The sequence below is a fragment of the Coregonus lavaretus genome (genome assembly GCF_964263955.1).
Source record: "Coregonus lavaretus genome assembly, chromosome: 8".
NCBI classification, from domain to species: domain Eukaryota; kingdom Metazoa; phylum Chordata; class Actinopteri; order Salmoniformes; family Salmonidae; genus Coregonus; species Coregonus lavaretus.
Window position 1 is genome coordinate 38942433 of NC_139995.1, and position 21725 is coordinate 38964157.

A 21725-nucleotide genomic window follows, 5' to 3' on the forward strand; every position below is an offset into this window, starting at 1 on the left:
ACAGTGGGGAAAAAAGTATTTAGTCAGCCACCAATTGTGCAAGTTCTCCCACTTAAAAAGATGAGAGAGGCCTGTAATTTTCATCATAGGTACACGTCAACTATGACAGACAAATTGAGAGAAAAAAAATCCAGAAAATCACATCGTAGGATTTTTTATGAATTTATTTGCAAATCATGGTGGAAAATATGTATTTGGTCACCTACAAACAAGCAAGATTTCTGGCTCTCACAGACCTGTAACTTCTTCTTTAAGAGGCTCCTCTGTCCTCCACTCGTTACCTGTATTAATGGCACCTGTTTGAACTTGTTATCAGTATAAAAGACACCTGTCCACAACCTCAAACAGTCACACTCCAAACTCCACAATGGCCAAGACCAAAGAGCTGTCAAAGGACACCAGAAACAAAATTTTAGACCTGCACCAGGCTGGGAAGACTGAATCTGCAATAGGTAAGCAGCTTGGTTTGAAGAAATCAACTGTGGGAGCAATTATTAGGAAATGGAAGACATACAAGACCACTGATAATCTCCCTCGATCTGGGGCTCCACGCAAGATCTCACCCCGTGGGGTCAAAATGATCACAAGAACGGTGAGCAAAAATCCCAGAACCACACGGGGGGACCTAGTGAATGACCTGCAGAGAGCTGGGACCAAAGTAACAAAGCCTACCATCAGTAACACACTACGCCGCCAGGGACTCAAATCCTGCAGTACAAGACGTGTCCCCCTGCTTAAGCCAGTATATGTCCAGGCCCGTCTGAAGTGCATTTGGATGATCCAGAAGAGGATTGGGAGAATGTCATATGGTCAGATGAAACCAAAATAGAACTTTTTGGTAAAAACTCAACTCGTCGTGTTTGGAGGACAAAGAATGCTGAGTTGCATCCAAAGAACACCATACCTACTGTGAAGCATGGGGGTGGAAACATCATGCTTTGGGGCTGTTTTTCTGCAAAGGGACCAGGACGACTGATCCGTGTAAAGGAAAGAATGAATGGGGCCATGTATCGTGAGATTTTGAGTGAAAACCTCCTTCCATCAGCAAGGGCATTGAAGATGAAACGTGGCTGGGTCTTTCAGCATGACAATGATCCCAAACACACCGCCCGGGCAACGAAGGAGTGGCTTCGTAAGAAGCATTTCAAGGTCCTGGAGTGGCCTAGCCAGTCTCCAGATCTCAACCCCATAGAAAATCTTTGGAGGGAGTTGAAAGTCCGTGTTGCCCAGCGACAGCCCCAAAACATCACTGCTCTAGAGGAGATCTGCATGGAGGAATGTGAAGACTTACAGAAAACGTTTGACCTGTGTCATTGCCAACAAAGGGTATATAACAAAGTATTGAGAAACTTTTGTTTTTGACCAAATACTTATTTTCCACCATCATTTGCCAATAAATTCATTAAAAATCCTACAATGTGATTGTCTGGATTTTCTTTTCTCATTTTGTCTGTCATAGTTGACGTGTACCTTTGATGAAAATTACAGGCCTCTCTCATCTTTTTAAGTTGGAGAACTTGCACAATTGGTGGCTGACTAAATACTTTTTTCCCCCACTGTATATATATATATATATATATATATATATATATATATATATATATATATATATATATATATACACATACATACAGTGGGGAGAACAAGTATTTGATACATTGCCGATTGTGAGAGACGGAATCTAAAACAAAAATCCAGAAAATCACATTCTATGATTTTTAAGTAATTAATTTGCATTTTATTGCATGACATTAGTATTTGATCACCTACCAACCAGTAAGAATTCCGTCTCTCACAGACCTGCTAGTTTTTCTTTAAGAAGCTCTCCTGTTCTCCACTCATTACCTGTATTAACTGCACCTGTTTGAACTTGTTACCTGTATAAAAGACACCTGTCCACACACTCAATCAAACAGACTCCAACCTCTCCACAATGGCCAAGACCAGAGAGCTGTGTAAGGACATAAGGGATCAAATTGTAGACCTGCACAAGGCTGGGATGGGCTACAGGACAATAGGCAAGCAGCTTGGTGAGAAGGCAACAACTGTTGGCGCAATTATTAGAAAATGGAAGTAGTTCAAGATGACGGTCAATCACCCTCGGTCTGGGGCTCCATGCAAGATCTCACCTCGTGGGGCATCAATGATCATGAGGAAGGTAAGGGATCAGCCCAGAACTACACGGCAGGATCTGGTCAATGACCTGAAGAGAGCTGGGACCACAGTCTCAAAGAAAACCATTAGTAACACACTACGCCATCATGGATTAAAATCCTGCAGCGCACGCAAGGTCCCCCTGCTCAAGCCAGCGCATGTCCAGGCCTGTCTGAAGTTTGCCAATGACCATCTGGATGATCCAGAGGAGGAATGGGAGAAGGTCATGTGGTCTGATGAGACAAAAATAGAGCTTTTTGGTCTAAACTCCACTCGCCGTGTTTGGAGGAAGAAGAAGGATGAGTACAACCCCAAGAACACCATCCCAACCGTGAAGCATGGAGGTGGAAACATCATTCTTTGGGGATGCTTTTCTGCAAAGGGGACAGGACGACTGCACCGTATTGAGGGGAGGATGGATGGGGCCATGTATCGCGAGATCTTGGTCAACAACCTCCTTCCCTCAGTAAGAGCATTGAAGATAGGTCGTGGCTGGGTCTTCCAGCATGACAACGACCCGAAACACACAGCCAGGGCAACTAAGGAGTGGCTCCGTAAGAAGCATCTCAAGGTCCTGGAGTGGCCTAGCCAGTCTCCAGACCTGAACCTAATAGAAAATCTTTGGAGGGAGCTGAAAGTCCGTATTGCCCAGCGACAGCCCCGAAACCTGAAGGATCTGGAGAAGGTCTGTATGGAGGAGTGGGCTAAAATCCCTGCTGCAGTGTGTGCAAACCTGGTCAAGACCTACAGGAAACGTATGATCTCTGTAATTGCAAACAAAGGTTTCTGTACCAAATATTAAGTTCTGCTTTTCTGATGTATCAAATACTTATGTCATGCAATAAAATGCAAATTAATTACTTAAAAATCATACAATGTGATTTTCTGTACAAACAATAGTACGCAAGTATAAACACCATGGGACCACGCAGCCGTCATACCGCTCAGGAAGGAGACGCGTTCTGTCTCCTAGAGATGAACGTACTTTGGTGCGAAAAGTACAAATCAATCCCAGAAAAACAGCAAAGGACCTTGTGAAGATGCTGGAGGAAACAGGTACAAAGTATATATATCCACAGTAAAACGAGTCCTATATCGACATAACCTGAAAGGCCGCTCAGCAAGGAAGAAGCAACTGCTCCAAAACCGCCATAAAAAAGGCAGACTACAGTTTGCAACTGCACATGGGGACAAAGTCTGATGAAACAAAAATAGAACTGTTTGGCCATAATGACCATCGTTATGTTAGGAGGAAAAAGGGGATACTTGCAAGCCGGAGAACACAATCCCAACCGTGAAGCACGGGGGTGGCAGCATCATGCTGTGGGGGTGCTTTGCTGCAGGAAGGACTGGTGCACTTCACAAAATAGATGGCATCATGAGGAAGGAAAATGATCTGGATATATTGAAGCAACATCTCAAGACATGAGTCAGGATGTTAAAGCTTGGTCGCAAATGGGTCTTCAAATGGACAATGACCCCAAGCATACTTCCAAAGTTGTGGCAAAATGGCTTAAGGGCAACAAAGTCAAGGTATTGGAGTGGCCACCACAAAGCCCTGACCTCAATCCTATAGAACATTTGTGGGCAGAACTCAAAAAGCGTGTGCGAGCAAGGAGGCATACAAACCTGACTCAGTTACACCAGCTCTGTCAGGAGGAATGGGCCAAAATTCACCCAACTTATTATGGGAAGCTTGTGGAAGGCTACCGAAACATTTGACACAAGTAAAACAATTTAAAGGCAAAGCTACCAAATACTAATTGAGTGTATGTAAACTTCTGACCCACTGGGAATGTGATGAAAGAAATAAAAGCTGAAATAAATCACTCTCTACTATTATTCTGACATTTCACATTCTTAAAATAAAGTGGTGATCCTAACTGACCTAAGACAGGGAATTTTTACTAGGATTAAATGTCAGGAATTGTGAAAAACTGAGTTTAAATGTATTTGGCTAAGATGTATGTAAACTTCCGACTTCAACTGTATACACACACACATACATATATATGCAAACCCCAACATAGAGAATTTGCAATGAACCCAGAATAACACATTACCACATCTTCACCTGTAGTCACCCACAAACATGGGTACACAGTCTCGAACACACTCCTACCAACCAACTACTACCCATAAACCTCCCTGCTCCAGGCCATATCTTTTTATGGGTGGGCCATCGCCCCTGGCTGATGAGTTTCTCAACACATCACCTTTAAAAGTCCCCGATTTAACAGCAAATGAAAGTTTCAAAGTGAAGCCATATTGAAGTAACAGTCTGTGGAAGGATACGCTAGGAGAAAATACTTTGGTGTCGGAGGAGTTCAATCAAGCTTGGGAGATGAAATGGAGAAGGGGAAGAGAAAGACTTCAGATCAAGTGGAATGAAAGTGAATGCCCCGTCGACAAATGCTCCAAGGCGTCTTTCATACACTCTACCGGTAAGTAACACCTGAACCGTATCTCTGCATAAGGCTGTTATTCTACTGACATTACGTCATAGCAATCACAGGCAGCCATGACAACTGAAGTTATGTTATGACAAATGGCTATCAAAACTCGACAGAACCGACCAAACATTTGTGTCAATTCCCATGTCAATGGATTTATGTTGGTAATATAATGTCCTCTGGGTTAACACTTTTATTCAAAGGAATCTAGTACACGTCAGAGTCAACCCACACAAATCTGGTATTGGAAGCATTATGCTCCAACCAACAGTCATCGCAACCACAAATAATACCTACGCCGATTATAGGATGTGGATGTTCTGAGAGACAGACAGATTGCGGGAGCGTTAACACACCTACGTTAAAAACATTGATGGGCAGACGCAGACCCGCCTCTCAAGGCCTTGTAATCTGGGGCAACTGGAACGCAATTGATAAGGTTCTATTCCCATGCCGAAATCTGTGAAAACTGTTCTCTGAGTCTTGGCCATGAGCCAATCCAAATGCCCACCCTCTTCAATCAAAGCGGTAGCAACGGCTTCTTCTGCCCCTCAATCCAAAAATATACAAAATCAAGACTTTGCTTCGAGGGCTTCAGACGGGGCCTGTCAAAATTATTCACTCGCCCTGTCAGGCCGTGCCCAAATGAAATCCACCTCAAGGTGGAATAAATTTGCACAGGAGAGGAATATTTTCAAATCCTGCCTTTTGCTCACTGTGCCAAATTGACTGGGCGTGTGAATGAGTGTGTGTGTTAGGGCACGGTGATAGGTAATTGAACGAAGTGTACAGTTAGCATAACTGCCTTAACCATACTTTAAGCTCATGGAGAGAACAAATAAATCAGTTTACAATCAACCCAACCAAATACCAGTAAATAGACTTGCTAACAAACACTATAGCTCAAGGTTTACTCTGTCTCTTGATGGTATTAAAAGGTCTAACATAAGTGATAAAGCAAACTCAAAGTTTAGCCCTTTATCCATTGCCTAAGTGAGGAAGGTAGAGACACTTATTTCAACCACAGCAGTGGTATAAGTCACTGACAGAAGAGTAAGGTTATTGATTCAAAAATCTATGTGATTTGTGAAGCACCAACTCAGCAATGATATCTATCCTTTTTACCTCTCCAAGACATCATGCCAAGGAGAAATAACCAATGACAAGCTTATTCAAATCTTACATTTTATTCAGCACTTGAGCTCCAAAATGGTCCTGACAAACAACATTTCAACAAGAACGCTTTTCACTCATTGTGGGTCTTTAGATAGGAGAGATATACACATCCTCCCCTTGATAACCTGGCTCTTGGTAGATAAGACTGTAATGGAATTAGTCTTTACAAGTCTCCCCCTAGTCTGTTTGCCTTTGGTGTCTCCTTAACCTTTAAAAGATCCATCTGGAACCCTACGTCTCAGAACTCTCTTTACGACTCTGTGTGTGCGTTAAAGACTGGTTATCCCCTCGGGGTGCATTAATCAAAGGGGTTTTTCCCCCTCAAATTCCTTTTTAATGGAGTTTAGAAGTTTAGTGTAAATGCCAGGTCTCCCAGTCAAAGTGCCTTTAATTGAGTTGTGCTTTCCTAATTTCCCAGCTCCGCTGCCAACGGTGATTACTTTTCATTTTTCGCCGTGTTTTTCCCCTAAATTGGCGGCTCTCACCACGTCGGTTTGGCCTGAGTGGGAATCATTAAATAGGACGTCAGGAAGGGTGGGGGGTGGAAAAGTAGAGGAAACAGGGTAATTATGGGATGCTGTTGGAATTATAGGAAAGTTGCCAGGTCAGGCCAAGAGATTGAGCCTGACAGTGTTAGCTTGCTTAGAATCAACTGGTGGTGCTGTAACTGGTCAGAAAAAGGTAAGACACATTATAAATGCAAAAGTATGTGGACACCCTTTCAAATTAGTGGATTCATCCATTTCAGCCACACCCGTTGCTGACAGCTGTATAAAATCGGGCACACAGCCATGCAATCTCCATAAACAAACATTGGCAGTAGAATGGCCTTAATAAAGAGCTCAGTGACTTTCAATGTGGTACCGTCATAGGATGCCACCTTTCTAAACAAGTCAGTTCGTCAAATTTCTGCCCTGCTAGAGTTGCCCCGGTCAACTGTAAGTGCTGTTATTGTGAAGTGGAAACGTCTAGGAGCAACAACTGCTCAGCCGCGAAGTGGTAGGCCACAAAAGCTCACAGAACGTGATCGCCGAGTGCTGAAGCGCGTAGAAAACGTCTGTCCTCAGTTGCAACACTCACTACCGAACTGCCTCTGGAAGCAACGTCAGCACAATAACTGTTTGTCAGGAAATGGGTTTCCAAGGCCGAGTAGCTGCACACAAGCCTAAGATCACCATGTGCAATGCCAAGCGTCGGCTGGAGTGGTGTAAAGCTCGCCGCCATTGGACTCCGGAGCAGTGGAAACGCGTTCTCTGGAGTGATGAATCACGCTTCACCATCTGGCAGTCCGACGGACAAATCTGGGTTTGGCGGATGCTACCTGCCCCAATGCATAGTGCCAACTGTAAAGTTTGGTGGAGGAGGAATAATGGTCTAGGGCTGTTTTTCATGGTTCGGGCTAGGCCCTTTAGTTCCAGTGAAGGGAAATCTTAACGCTACAGCATACAATGGCATTCTAGACGATTCTGTGCTTCCAACTTTGTGGCAACAATTTGGGGAAGGCCCTTTCCTGTTTCAGCATGACAATGCCCCCGTGCACAAAGCGAGGTCCATACAAATGGTTTGTCGAGATCGGTGTAGAAGAACTTGACTGGCCTGCACAGAGCCCTGACCTCAACCCCATCGAACACCTTTGGGATGAATTGGAAAGCCGACTGCGAGCCAGGCCTAATCACCCAACATCAGTACCCGACTTCACTTAATGGAAGCAAGTACCCGCAGCAATGTTCCAACATCTAGTGGGAAGCCTTCCCAGAAGAGTGGAGGCTGTTATAGCAGCAAAGGGGGGACCAACTACATATTAATGCCCCTGCTTTTGAAATGAGATGTTCGACGAGCAGGTGTCCACATACCTTTGGTCATGTAGTGTATGACAGAATTCAGTGCATCATGAAGAACAAGATTACCAAGACATGAGACAAAAGCAAATGACACAGTCCCACAAGATAAAACGTCAGAGAAGGAAACGGTTTCAAATACTGAATGTAATCCACAGTGAACTCAGACATAGGGCAAATTTCATATTGTAATGTCAAGATGTGGCCAACATGCAAAATCATGAAAAAGCAGGGGGGAATGGAGGTACGTGGGCATGTAATTACGCTCATGGAGTACCTGCCAGACCACTGAGGTTTGCGGTGGAGATATCAAGCTCTAGGCAATGCTGCCCCCTGCTGTCAGATAGGAAGAGCTTTAATTCTTTAGTGGCAGACTGGGGCTGCAGTGTCTGCAAGTACTCATGGCTGTCTTTTAAAATCAGTGACTGATACAGGCCTGGGAAGGCAAGAGAACACCAGCAGGCACTGTGGCCCTCAAAGACTGGAGTTGAGGATACTTCACACAGACAATGCCAGTGGGATAGGCCCTTTGTATGTCTGTGTGCATCAATGGAGAAAAGGATACTCTCTCTCTCCTGTACAATGAGCTGGTTCTGCTGCTCCAGCTGTAGAATCTTGCACTCAAAGGCCTCCTGTTCATCCCTCAGCCTCTGTACCGACTCCTCCTTCTCCTCACTCACTCTGGGAAAGAAGAGGTGGAGGGTCAGTGATTATAGCAGTGTTCGCCCTGAATAAACTTAATTCTTGAGAAAATCTCTTAGGGTTGATCCCATTTAGTCGACTGGTTGATAGGCTGTTGGTCGACCGAGATTTCTTTAGTCGAGCAGTCGCAATTATATATTTTTTTGCATGGTGCAAAAGACACCTGTCTGATTCACGCCTGTCTCAGCGGACTGATCCATTGTGGAGGCAACGGGGATGGCACAATCCATCACTCTAAGACATGTGATACTGAAATTGTATATGGTTATATTATGTAAAAATAATGGTGCAACACTAATAAATCTAATACTATTTTATAACAAATGCGCTTTTTCCCGCGGTGGATACGGTCGCTGTCCGCAGTTCTGAAACATAATCTTCAGTGCGCCGTAGAATTGGCGCCTTTCGCAGCCGGCCGCAACCGGGAGACCCATGGGGCGGCGCACAATTGGCCCAGTGTCGTCCAGGGTAGGGGACGGTTTGGCCGGCAGGGATGTTCTTGTCCCATCGCACACTAGGGACTCTCGACCTTCGCCTCTGCCGTGTCCGTAGGGGAGTTGCAGCGATGTGACAAGACTGTAACTACCAATTGGATACCACGAAATTGGGGAGAAAAGGGGAGAAAATACACCCCTCCCCCGCCTTTCCCTATGTTGTGCATAATAGCAAAGTTAATCAGCATATTGGGTGGGATTGAGAACAATGCGGCGGAGGCAGCAGCAGCAGAGACGAGGAAACCGCCCTTCCCTTAACCTAATTGTAGAGAGGAAACCCCAACTTAATTAGGTCTATAATCAATAGCTTAACTGTTAAATGTGCCTGGCTTTATAAATCCTCCATATATATCTACAGAAATAAGACAGATCTTGCTTCTGTTGCCTGTTTGAGTGTTTGTTTAATCGCCTACTGATTCCGTGAGCACCAAGCCTTATGCAATGGCAAAATGTCAGATAAAGCAATTTCACAGATTCGGCTGTTTTTAATCTTTGCTATAAAGGCTTTACAATTGTTTTTCGTTAGAACAGACTGTTATTACTTATAATTTATTTAGTGTTGTTTACACTGTTCCAAACAGGCTGAAAAATTATATTGTAATCTAACAGCACCGGTTTGTCACACATAATATGCACGCAGCTCTCGCTCCTATAGCCTCCTTTATCTTGATCTCCTTATTGTTATTATTACAATTATTATGATCGTCATTATTATAATAAGTAATGTCGTTATCATTAATAGGCCTTGTATAGTAGCCTTGTATAACCACATTCGAGCTGTAGGCCTAAGAGGGCGTCCTGTTTATTCTTAATACCGTAACTTACTGAGGCCTATATTTCAATATACTGTATAGGCTAATGCATCAATCAATCAATCAATCAATCAATCAATCATTCATTCATTCATTCATTCATTCGTTCATGCCATCACAAAGCATACGAGACATTCATGCTTTGAAATGCAATTAAGCATTTTTGTTATAAAATTAAATAACAACGGTAGCTTTGAATAATTAGCCTAAACAATAAATAAACCGCAATTCACGAATGCATGCAAATGATTTTAGTCTGCTGTAACAAAGACTTGATATATTTTTTTCTTCTTCATTAGAACAGACTCTCTGGTGCACTTATTTATTTAGTGTTGTTTACACTGTTCCAAATGGTCCGAAAAAATAAGAATATTGTAATCTAACAGCAACTGTTTGGCACACATAATCCTCATGCAACGCTTGCTCCTATACCCTCCTTTTTCTTGATCTCCAGTAGTTTCCACAACTAAGTCAAATGTCTTCCACAGATCTGACTTCCCCTGTGACCTAAATAGCTTTTTACCACCTGAGGAACATTGCCAAGGTACGGCCATTTCTCTCTCAGGCTGATGCAGAGACTCATCCATGCTTTTATTACAAGTAGGCTTGACTACTGTAATGCTCTCCCCTGTCTGGTCTACCCCAATAAATCCATTGGTCAACTGCAAAACATACAGAATGCTGCAGCACGGGTACTGACTAAGACCAGACGGAGAGTACACATTACACCGGTTTTAAGGTCTTTGCACTGGCTGCCTGTGAGTTTTAGAATTCATTTTAAGATTATTCTATTGGTTTTTAAATCAATCCACGATTGTGCACCCCAATACATGTCAGACATGCTTTTAAATGATGTACCCAGTAGTTCCCTCAGGTCCTCTGGCCTTTTAACTATCCCAAAGCCTAGAACCAAGAGGCATGGAGGGGCAACCTTTAGTTATTATGCCCCCAGCCTCTGGAATAGCCTGCAGAGACCCTGAAGGGGGCCGAAACTGTGGGCATATTTAAAAGAGATCTTAAAACACATCCTTTTAGCTTTTCTTTTCTTTAAGGTGCGTTTTAGTTGTTCAGTTTGTGTCATTCTTTTGTTTTTTATCTTATGTTTGTGTAGTAAATATTTCAGCTTTTATTTTCATTGTTTTTTAGTTTATTTTCCTGTACAGCACATTGCGTTGCATTCCATGTCTGAAATGTGCTGTATAAATAAAGATTGATATGATTTGATTTCCCTCCTGAGCAACCAGTAAAATGTTCGCCCGTTCCGAGTTTATTTTTCATGTTCGGAGTTTGTTATAACCAATTTATTGATGTGATTATGATAGGCTATAGGTCAGGTGTATTTGGTCACATGCATGCGATGCTTACATGTTTCACATAAAGAGAGCAAGGATTGAGGGAATGGGCCATTGTTTTCATAAACAAATGAGGGATTTCGGTAACAGAACTTTTCAGTCAGAAACAAGTAAGAAACTAAATGGCTGAAATGATGTTGTAGCTTCAGCACGGACAGCACTTGCTGTGGTGCCTTTTCTCTGCAGTAGGGAGGAGAGGGAGACAACGTGCTCCAGTCACACAGGCACTTACTGTCATTTTTTTTTAACAGTGTGACCATCGGGCTATTTCTTGAGCCATTTGTGTGTCTTAATTATTTTATCAAACAGTGTGCTTAAATCATCAGACAAGGTCAGTACAAAGAGGTGCCCCAGCACATTGACTCTGTACCGGTACACCCTGTATATAGCCTCCCTACTGTTATTTTATTTGACTGCTGCTCTTTAATTATTTGCAATTTTTTACTTAACACTTTTTTATTTTTTTATTAAAAAACGACATTGTTGGTTAAGGGCTTGTAAGTAAGCATTTCACTAAGGTCTACACCTGTTGTATTCGGCGCATGTGGCAAATACAATTTGATTTGATTTACATATGTAGTTGATTTTATTCAAACACATAGGGTGTATCTGTTTCTATATGGAAAAATAAGTTTAAACATTTCAACCAATCGATTGGTCGAAAGAACAGGACGACTATGGGTCGACCAAGATTTATTTTAGTCGAGGACAGCCCTAAAATATCTACACCCCCACTCCCTGCCAAACACACACACACAATCCCTCATGTTGAATGAGCAGTTACCTGGCCAGCTCCTGGATGAGGTTGGCGATGCGCCGTTTATCCTCGGGACAGAGGTCCTTCAGAGAGGCCCTGCTCTTAGCCTGGGTCACCTCAGAGAGTGCCTGAGCAAAATACAGTTTTTTTATGAATCACATGAAATAGAAAGCCTTAGATTAGGAAAAAAAGATCGCAATCACTCATTTGGCAAGCATCGAGCAACAGTGCAGTATATTGAGTGATACTACCCTATTGTACAGTGGGGGGGGAAAGTATTTAGTCAGCCACCAATTGTGCAAGTTCTCCCACTTAAAAAGATGAGAGAGGCCTGTAATTTTCATCATAGGTACACATCAACTATGACAGACAAAATGAGAAAAAAAAATGGTGGAAAAAAAGTATTTGGTCAATAACAAAAGTTTCTCAATACTTTGTTATATACCCTTTGTTGGCAATGACACAGGTCAAACGTTTTCTGTAAGTCTTCACAAGGTTTTCACACACTGTTGCTGGTATTTTGGCCCATTCCTCCATGCAGATCTCCTCTAGAGCAGTGATGTTTTGGGGCTGTCGCTGGGCAACACAGACTTTCAACTCCCTCCAAAGATTTTCTATGGGGTTGAGATCTGGAGACTGGCTAGGCCACTCCAGGACCTTGAAATGCTTCTTACGAAGCCACTCCTTCGTTGCCCGGGCGGTGTGTTTGTGATCATTGTCATGCTGAAAGACCCAGCCACGTTTCATTTTCAATGCCCTTGCTGATGGAAGGCGGTTTTCACTCAAAATCTCACGATACATGGCCCCATTCATTCTTTCCTTTACACGGATCAGTCGTCCTGGTCCCTTTGCAGAAAAACAGCCCCAAAGCATGATGTTTCCACCCCCATGCTTCACAGTAGGTATGGTGTTCTTTGGATGCAACTTAGCATTCTTTGTCCTCCAAACACGACGAGTTGAGTTTTTACCAAAAAGTTCTATTTTGGTTTCATCTGACCATATGACATTCTCCCAATCCTCTTCTGGATCATCCAAATGCACTCTAGCAAACTTCAGACGGGCCTGGACATGTACTGGCTTAAGCAGGGGGACACGTCTGGCACTGCAGGATTTGAGTCCCTGGCGGCGTAGTGTGTTACTGATGGTAGGCTTTGTTACTTTGGTCCCAGCTCTCTGCAGGTCATTCACTAGGTCCCCCCGTGTGGTTCTGGGATTTTTGCTCACCGTTCTTGTGATCATTTTGACCCCACGGGGTGAGATCTTGCGTGGAGCCCCAGATCGAGGGAGATTATCAGTGGTCTTGTATGTCTTCCATTTCCTAATAATTGCTCCCACAGTTGATTTCTTCAAACCAAGCTGCTTACCTATTGCAGGTTCAGTCTTCCCAGCCTGGTGCAGGTCTACAATTTTGTTTCTGGTGTCCTTTGACAGCTCTTTGGTCTTGGCCATAGTGGAGTTTGGAGTGTGACTGTTTGAGGTTGTGGACAGGTGTCTTTTATACTGATAACAAGTTCAAACAGGTGCCATTAATACAGGTAACGAGTGGAGGACAGAGGAGCCTCTTAAAGAAGAAGTTACAGGTCTGTGAGAGCCAGAAATCTTGCTTGTTTGTAGGTGACCAAATACTTATTTTCCACCATAATTTGCAAATAAATTCATTAAAAATCCTACAATTTGATTTTCTTGATTTTTTTTTCTCTATTTGTCTGTCATAGTTGACGTGTACCTATGATGAAAATTACAGGCCTCTCATCTTTTTAAGTGGGAGAACTTGCACAATTGGTGGCTGACTAAATACTTTTTTCCCCCACTGTATATCAGCCTGTTTCTGCTTTTTTTATCTTACCTGGTTTGGACAAATTAGGTAGCATTGTTTAATCAGGCATGTGATGTGATCAGCATCAGAACAACATAGAAAATCTGAGAAAAGAGGGTGGGCTTGGGTGTAGGCCAAGGTCAATTTCAATCAGAAGTCAATCAGAAATGTTTGATTCATCAGATAAAGTCACATCCCTGTTGAATGAAAAAATAGCTGTGTACCCAGGCTTTATGTTTGCATGGGCCCCTGTTCCGACTGGAGAGGTTATTAGCTAGTAACCAGTTAGGGTCAAGGCAGTGGTCCCTCTTGGCAGACCTACCTGCGAGGTGGTGAGGAGGTGCTGCTGAGTGGCTGGGCTGGGGGATGGGACTGTGGCAGCAGGTGCGGACTGGAGCTGCCCTCTACCCATGGAGGACTCAGAGACAGAGGACAGGGAAAACGGCTGGCCTCGCTTTTTATTGCCCCGTCTCAGAGGGGCCTCTCCTCGGATCTGACAGCCATATTTGGCCCTCATCTTCACCGTTGTTTCACTGCTGTTGGTGCCTGAGCCCAACTTAAAAGCTGTCCGCAAGTGTCCTTCTTTGCTCACTCCTGAGAGAAAGAGAGAGACATGGAAAAATGCAGTAACGTTAGCAGCCAGCAATAGGAAAAGTGGTCAGAACAATCTCACACATGGTTTTGACAACAAGAGCTAATGCCATCACCTGGAATGAACACCACAGGTTGGTCTTCATCTGACGCTGTGTGAATTGAATTAGGAAATATATTTGATGGTCTCTAACAAGACCCTCACTTCAATAAAAATCAGCATGTTGTAAATGGCTTAGGCAAGCCACTGAACTGTGTTCAACAAGTCGCTGGCATTTGTTTAGTAGCCGACGTTAGCCAACTTCCCAATAAAAGAAAGCGGACACCTAACTAGTTAACTAGCTAAAATTTGCTACATTTTTAAATGTTAGTCATTTAGCAGACACTCTTCTCCAGAGCGACTTACAGTAGTGAGTGCATACATTTTCGCACTGGTCCCCCGTGGAAATCGAACCCACAACCCTGGCGTTGCAAGCGTCATGCTCTACCAACTGAGCCACACTGGACTACAAACATTTGACAAGGTATTTCATTCATTGCCAGAAGAAACGGACCCTACCGTTACGCTTCTTTACACTGAGCTGCACTGAGGTCGGAACACAATCATGGTTACATTAAGACATTGGAGCCACCGCGCGATATGGGTCGGAAATTGTACCTCAATGCAGGTATGGGATGTGCCACTGTACTCCAAATTGTATCTTTATCTACACTACTCCATGGAGAATATATAAATACTGCTCGTTTTCCCAGGAAAAACTGCCCTTTTTGTCTTCATGCTATCTACCAGTAGCCACTATGGAATGGCACATCGCGTTGAACAACAAAGGAGCTGATTGGCTGACACTGCCATTCCAAATTGTCTGCAGTGGCTACTGCTAATTAGCATGAGGACGAAAATTGCAGTATTCTGGTAAAAACTAGCAATATTTCAATCTTCTCAATGGAGCAGTGTAGATACAATATGGAGTACTGTGGCATATCCCATCCTTACATTTAATTCTATCAGGCAGAAATTAGCATTTGAATCTGCAATAGATCCACAGGAAAGTATAATTACATCAACTTTTCAATGCGCTGGAAGTCCTTTCATATTCTACCACTTGGTGCATGCTCAGAACCATGCAAATAACTGCACGAGCTCCGCAAGTATGCATGCTTCTTGTGCATGTAAGTTTATGTAATTATACTTTCTTGTGGATATATCGTCTCACATTCCTACCGCCAAAAGGACCAACCACCTGGACAACTGGTAAAGTATGTTAAAATATAATTTTATTCAACATTCTGGCTTGTAGAGGTCGTGAGAGGAAAGTTTCCTGATTCAAACGCTAATTTCTGCCGGAAGTAGAATTCAATGCAATTCAATGTCAAGTTTCCAGGCAAATCCAATCCATGAATTGTGGTACATTTTCTACCCATATCTCCCACCGGCACCATGGTGTCTTTCTTAATGTAATCGACATGATTGCGTTACTACCTCAATGCAGCTCGTAAACAAGCGTAACGGTAGGGTCGGTATCTTCTGGCAAAGTATATCACATCCCTTGACTAACAAACTAGCTCCCGATCAGTTTTCCAGCCAGGTGATAAACCCCTTGCTAGCTGGCTAGCGTAACGTTAGTGCTTATAGCTAGCTACATAATTTAGCTAGTTTACTAGCTACAGTAGCTAGTTACCAAGTTCACAACACCCGACTTGTTAGTTAAATATATCCAACCTTCATCAACATATTGACAATATTGACTACAAAATACGGGGGCTGTATTTGATAGAGACCAAGTAAAAGGATACTGTCATTAATCCAAAAGATTCCTGAGTTCTTCTTTCCCGTTTCTGCCGCAGCCATATTGAATCAACCGCCACTCCCAGGATGCCAAGCGTTGCCAGGTTCGTCTTCTTTGGGATTTGATTGGTGGAGCGCATTCAACTTTTAGGTGTATACATCGTCACCTACTGTACTGGAGTGTGAAGCCAGGCACGGCCTACCGACATTAAATTCTCTTCATTAGTTCTGTTCCTTTAAGAAGTGAAATATAGCCCTAGACACCACCACCTACACTCATTAAAAACCCACTACCCCATTCCACTACTTTGACCTTATCTGCTCCTGCACCATGCCAACGGCCTGGTAGGATGGGACACCACCTCTCAACACACCCTGTAACTCTTCTGAAGTTAAATCTCGTATACCCAAATACATCTTTGCAGCTGCCACTACAACATATATTTTCTGTGATTTTACGTTCCATTTCGGCGGAAATATAATTTACAAAAGATTTTGAGCATACAGTATAGCTCAGTATTTGAATTATTTACTTTATACAGTCATTATTGCTCATCTTTATCAAGGGTGTCAATAATTTTGACCCCACTGTATATACATTTACATTACATCATTTAGCAGACGCTCTTATCCAGAGCGACTTACAGTTAGTGCATACATTTTTTATACTGGCCCCCCGTGGGAAACGAACCCACAACCCTGGCGTTGCAAACGCCATGCTCTACCAACTGAGCTACCTCCCTGCCGGCCATTCCCTCCCCTACCCTAGACGACGCTGGGCCAATTGTGCGCCGCCCCATTGGTCTCCCGGTTGCGGCCGGCTACGACAGAGCCTGGATTCGAACCAGGATCTCTAGTGGCACAGCTAGCACTGCGATGCAGTGCCTTAGACCACTGCGCCACTCGGGAGACCATATACATACATGCAAATAAATTATGTTAGTTTCATTGCAATGAATTAGACAAATGCATTTTCAAAGCAATAAACACTACACAAGATGGATCAATAAGCAAATATTATTTAATCTACCTGCTTTCCTTCTCCAAGAGAAAAGTACTTGTACTGAGAAGGTGATCCCATGTAGCTCAGTTGGTAGAGCATGGCGCTTGCAACGCCAGGGTTGTGGGTTCGATTCCCACGGGGGACCAGTATGAAAATGTATGCACTCACTAACTGTAAGTCGCTCTGGATAAGAGCGTCTGCTAAATGATGTAAATGTGATTTGAAAATACTAAGAAGGAAAACCAAGTGGATATTGTTCAAGTTTGATATTTATATTTTTATTTATTTATTTTACCTTTATTTAACTAGGCAAGTCAGTTAAGAACAAATTCTTATTTACAATGACGGCCTACACCGGCCAAACCCGGATGACGCTGGGCCAATTGTGCGCCACCCTATGGGACTCCCAATCAAGGCCGGTTGTGATACAGCCTGGAATCGAACCAGGGGGTCTGTAGTGACGCCTCAAGCACTTTCAAGTCATGTTATACCAAAAAGTAAATAAAAAACATACTAATCATCCTTACATCATGCCACCTATTCTGCCATCTATGGAAGTATTTGTTATAAACACCTATACTTAACATATACTTAACATATACTTAACATCACTCATTGAGCTGTTGGCTCTTCCAAAGCTACAGTGCATTCGGAAAGTATTCAGACCCCTTCCCTTTTTCCACATGTTGTTACTTTACAGCCTTATTCTAAAAATTTTCCCTCATCAATCTACACACAATACCCCATAATGACAAAGCAAAAAACGTTTTTTAGAAATATTTGCTAATTTATTACATAAGTATTCAGACCCGAAATTGAGCTCAGGTGCATCTTGTTTCCATTGATCATCCTTGAGATGTTTCTATAACTTGATTGAGTCCACCTGTGGTAAATTCAATTGATTGGACATGATTTGGAAAGGCACACACCTGTCTATATAAGGTCACACAGTTGGCAATGCATGTCAGAGCAAAAACCAAGCCATGAGGTCGAAGGAATTGTCCGTAGAGCGCTGAGACAGGATTGTGTAGAGGCAGAGATCTGGGGAAGTGTACCAAAAAAATTCTGCAGCATTGAAGGTCCCCAAGAACACAGTGGCCTCCATCATTCTTAAATAGAAGAAGGTTGGAACCACCAAGACTCTTCCTAGAGCTGGCCGCCCGGCCAAACTGAGCAATTGGGGGAGAAGGGCCTTGGTCAGGGAGCTGACCAAGAACCCGATGGTCACTCTGACAGAGCTCCAGAGTTCCTCTGTGGAGATGGGAAAACCTTCCAGAAGGACAACCATCTCTGCAGCACTCCACCAATCAGGCCTTTATGGTAGAGTGGCCAGACGGAAGCCACTCCTCTGTAAAAGGCACATGACAGCCCGCTTGGAGTTTGCCAAAAGGCACCTAAAGGACTCTCAGACCATGAGAAACAAGATTCTCTGGTCTGATGAAACCAAGCTTAAACTCTTTGGCCTGAATGCGAAGCATCATGTCTGGAGGAAACTTGGCACCATCCCACCGGTGAAGCATGGTGGTGGCAGCATCATGCTGTGGGGATGTTTTTCAGTGGCAGGTACTAGTCAGCATCGAGGGAAAGATGAACAGAGCAAAGTACAGAGAGATCCTTGATGAAAACCTGCTCCACAGCGCTCATGACCTCAGACTGGGGCGAAGGTTCACTTTCCAACAGGACAATGACCCTAAGCATACAACCAACACAACACAGAAGTGGCTTCGGGACAAGTCTCTGAATGTCCTTGAGTGGCCCAGCCAGAGCCCGGACTTGAACCCGATCAAACATCTTTGGAGAGACCTGAAAATAGCTGTGCAGCGACGCACCCCATCCAACAGAGCTTGAGAGGATCTGCAGAGAAGAATGGGAGAAACTCCCCAAATACAGGTGTGCCAAGCTTGTAGTGTCATACATAAGAAGACTCAAGGCTGTAATCGCTGCCAAAGGTGCTTCAACAAAGTACTGAGTAAAGGGTCTGAATACTTATGTAAATGTAATATTTCAGTTTTATTTTTTAAAATAAATTAGCAAAGACTCTAAAAACCTGTTTTTGCTTTGTCATTATGGGATATTGTGTGTAGATTGAGGGGGGAAAACTATTTAATCCATTTTAGAATAAGGCTGTAACGTTAAAAAAAATGTGGAAAAAGTCAAGGGGTCTGAATACTTTCCGAATGCACTGTATATAAGAATTCTAATATGAGAACTCACCTTGACTGGTTTCCTGTCAGCCCTTGGAGTTCTGCAAGGCTTCTTATATAGAGAGAGATAAGTGTCCAGTCAGCAATGACTTGCTCTATTTGGTCATCTAGTTTTAGACTGTTTGGCCATGTATTTTTACCTCTGATTTGATATCTTGTGTCTGTGTCATTAACACACAAATATACTGAACTTGTGTAGATGCCACTGATATTTCTGTGGTTTCACTGAAATGAATGATTTTTTAAAATACTTATCAATTTAGTCAAGTGATTGTGGCCATTGTTGAACATAAAGGGGATAATCTAATAAATGTAACTATGCCTAGTATTATTTTATAATTTACATAAATATTTCATTATTGATTAAGACCTCTGTTCTCTAATTGAATGCAGTATTGGAAGTATGAATGGCAACCTAGTCACAATGGAAATTAAGCCTTCCAAAACTGTGGGTTGAATTTCATGGGGTATTTATAGAATAGGTCACTTGTGATGAACCGTTTCTTAATGTTGTGTAAATGCTGTTCTGTGAAGGATATCAGTTACTGGAGTTCAGACATTGTTTTGGTCATATGTTGACACTAATCTCCCCTAATGCACCTTGGCACTGTAGAGGGTCCCAGTTTAGCTGTGGAGAAGCTCTCAAATGTCACTGGCATACTGTTCCAGAATACTTGCAAGTCTTTCATGTGGCAAACAAGTAAAGTTGGGCCTAACAGTTGTCAATCTGTGGACTTGTTAGAATGATGATAACACATGACAGTGGAAACAGGCTTACCTCCTTGAAAAGGGAATTTAAAGGACTGCAGAATTTAAATATATATACATATGCAGTATTTATTTAAAAATGGGATTTATTGTTATATGAGATTTATAGTCATAGTTTGTGCAGGCAGTATACATCTTTGGGAATTTACTAATGGTATTGCCTAGTTGTATATTCAAAATAGTGTAGCGTACTCTAGTTGAAAACCTACTTTTCTGTAGCTAACTTTTTCTTTGAAAAATGGCCATTGCTCAAAGAAACTAAATATTATTTAGTTGGGAAACCAAACTTAAGGGGGGGTGGGGGCAAAGTTACACAACCTAATAGGAGGTGATGTAGCTTTGAGCTAACCTTGAGCCATAACCTTTTTCCCAGAAAGTATTTAAGTTGTCAACAAATTATCATATGGGCAGTTTAAGTGCCTGACTGTTACTCATTGTGTATTTATTATTACTTTTATTATTACGTCTTACTACTTTTCTGTTATTTTTTCATTTTCTCTCTCTGCATTGTTGGGAAGGTCCCGGAAGGAAGTATTTCACTGTTAGTCTACACCTGTTGTTTACCAAGCATGTGACAAATAAAATTTGATTTGATTTTGTTCTTCACATTGTGACATTTGAAATGCCACATTGCAGGCATAAGGGAAATGTCTGGTTCTTAATAGTGCGTTCTTATTTGGATTAAAGATAAATACGCATTCTATTTTCCTTGGGAAGCTTTCATCTTCATTGTGAAAGAGGTGTTGGATAACATTCATTATTGTGTTTATCTTGGCTTTCATGCCTTTCAAAAGTGACAATATTGCAACTGGACATACACGTGAGACAGGTAGTTGGTACAATGTAGTGTTTGAATTGTTCAGTTTTGTTTTCAAATTTCTACAAAATAACTTCTCATAAGAAACATTTATTTTGCTTATAATGTATATATTGTCACGGTTTCGGCCGAGGCTGCTCCTCCTCCTTGTTCGGGCAGGCTTCGGCGGTCGTCGTCCCCGGAGTACTAGCTGCCACCGTTCGATGTTTCATGTTTGTTTGGTTTTGTCTGTTTGTACACCTGTCCCTTGTTAGTGTTTGATTTTGTTTCCTATTTAGTTATCGTGTGTTGGGGCAGGTGTTATGTGTGATTGTTATGTCAGCTGTTGCTGTTGATGGTTTTTCTCTCTCGTGTTGTTTGTGTCGAGAGTCCGCACTGCGTGCGCCTTTTCTTGTTTTACGCACTGTTGTGTGTGTGCGTAATTTGTTCATGCCTCCCGGTTGGGTTGGCTATTCACCTGTTTGGAGTTACTATTTTGGATTACTAAAGTCTGTTGACGAACACCCTTGTTCCTGCGCTTGATTCCCTGCACCACATCCACACTCAGCGTTCTGACAGAATCACACATCACACCATGGAATCAGCAGGAGCAACCGCGCCAACAGAGATCATGGAGGACCGTCTTCGTGGGCAGGAGGACAGGATCAACCAGATCGGTCACGCCCTGGATCGGGTGATGAACACTCTCCACCGATGGGAAAGCAGCGGGGTACCCACGCCCCCACCTACTGGACCATCCCCATCGGTCAGTCCTCCTGTCCACCTTCCGGAAACCAGTGGGATTCGGCTCTCGCTCCCGAGGGCGTACGACGGCTCCGCTGCCGGGTGTCAAGGGTTCCTGCTGCAAGTGGAGCTCTACCTCGCCACCGTACACCCGGCGCCCTCGGGACACGAGAGCGTCTCCGCCCTCATCTCCTGTCTCACCGGCAAGGCGTTGGAGTGGGCCAACGCCGAATGGAGGAGAATGGACGCCGCTACCATTACCTATGCGGAGTTCTCCCG

At 43.1% G+C, this 21725-nt stretch overlaps 1 protein-coding gene across 1 annotated transcript in view; it reads right to left on the reverse strand.

Annotated features, from left to right (window-relative positions):
• LOC311133529 (protein hinderin-like) overlaps nt 1-16020 on the reverse strand; it is a 30887-nt gene extending 14867 nt beyond the window's left edge. The window contains exons 1-5 of the mRNA XM_084167036.1: nt 15940-16020; nt 14262-14297; nt 13877-14148; nt 11766-11866; nt 8187-8302 (exon numbers count right to left, since the gene is read on the reverse strand). Of these exons, the coding sequence (XP_084023162.1) occupies nt 8187-8302; nt 11766-11866; nt 13877-14148; nt 14262-14297; nt 15940-15994 (580 nt within the window). The 5' untranslated portion in view covers nt 15995-16020. The remainder of the gene's footprint in view (nt 1-8186; nt 8303-11765; nt 11867-13876; nt 14149-14261; nt 14298-15939) is intronic.
• Nucleotides 16021-21725: the final 5705 nt, after the last annotated feature.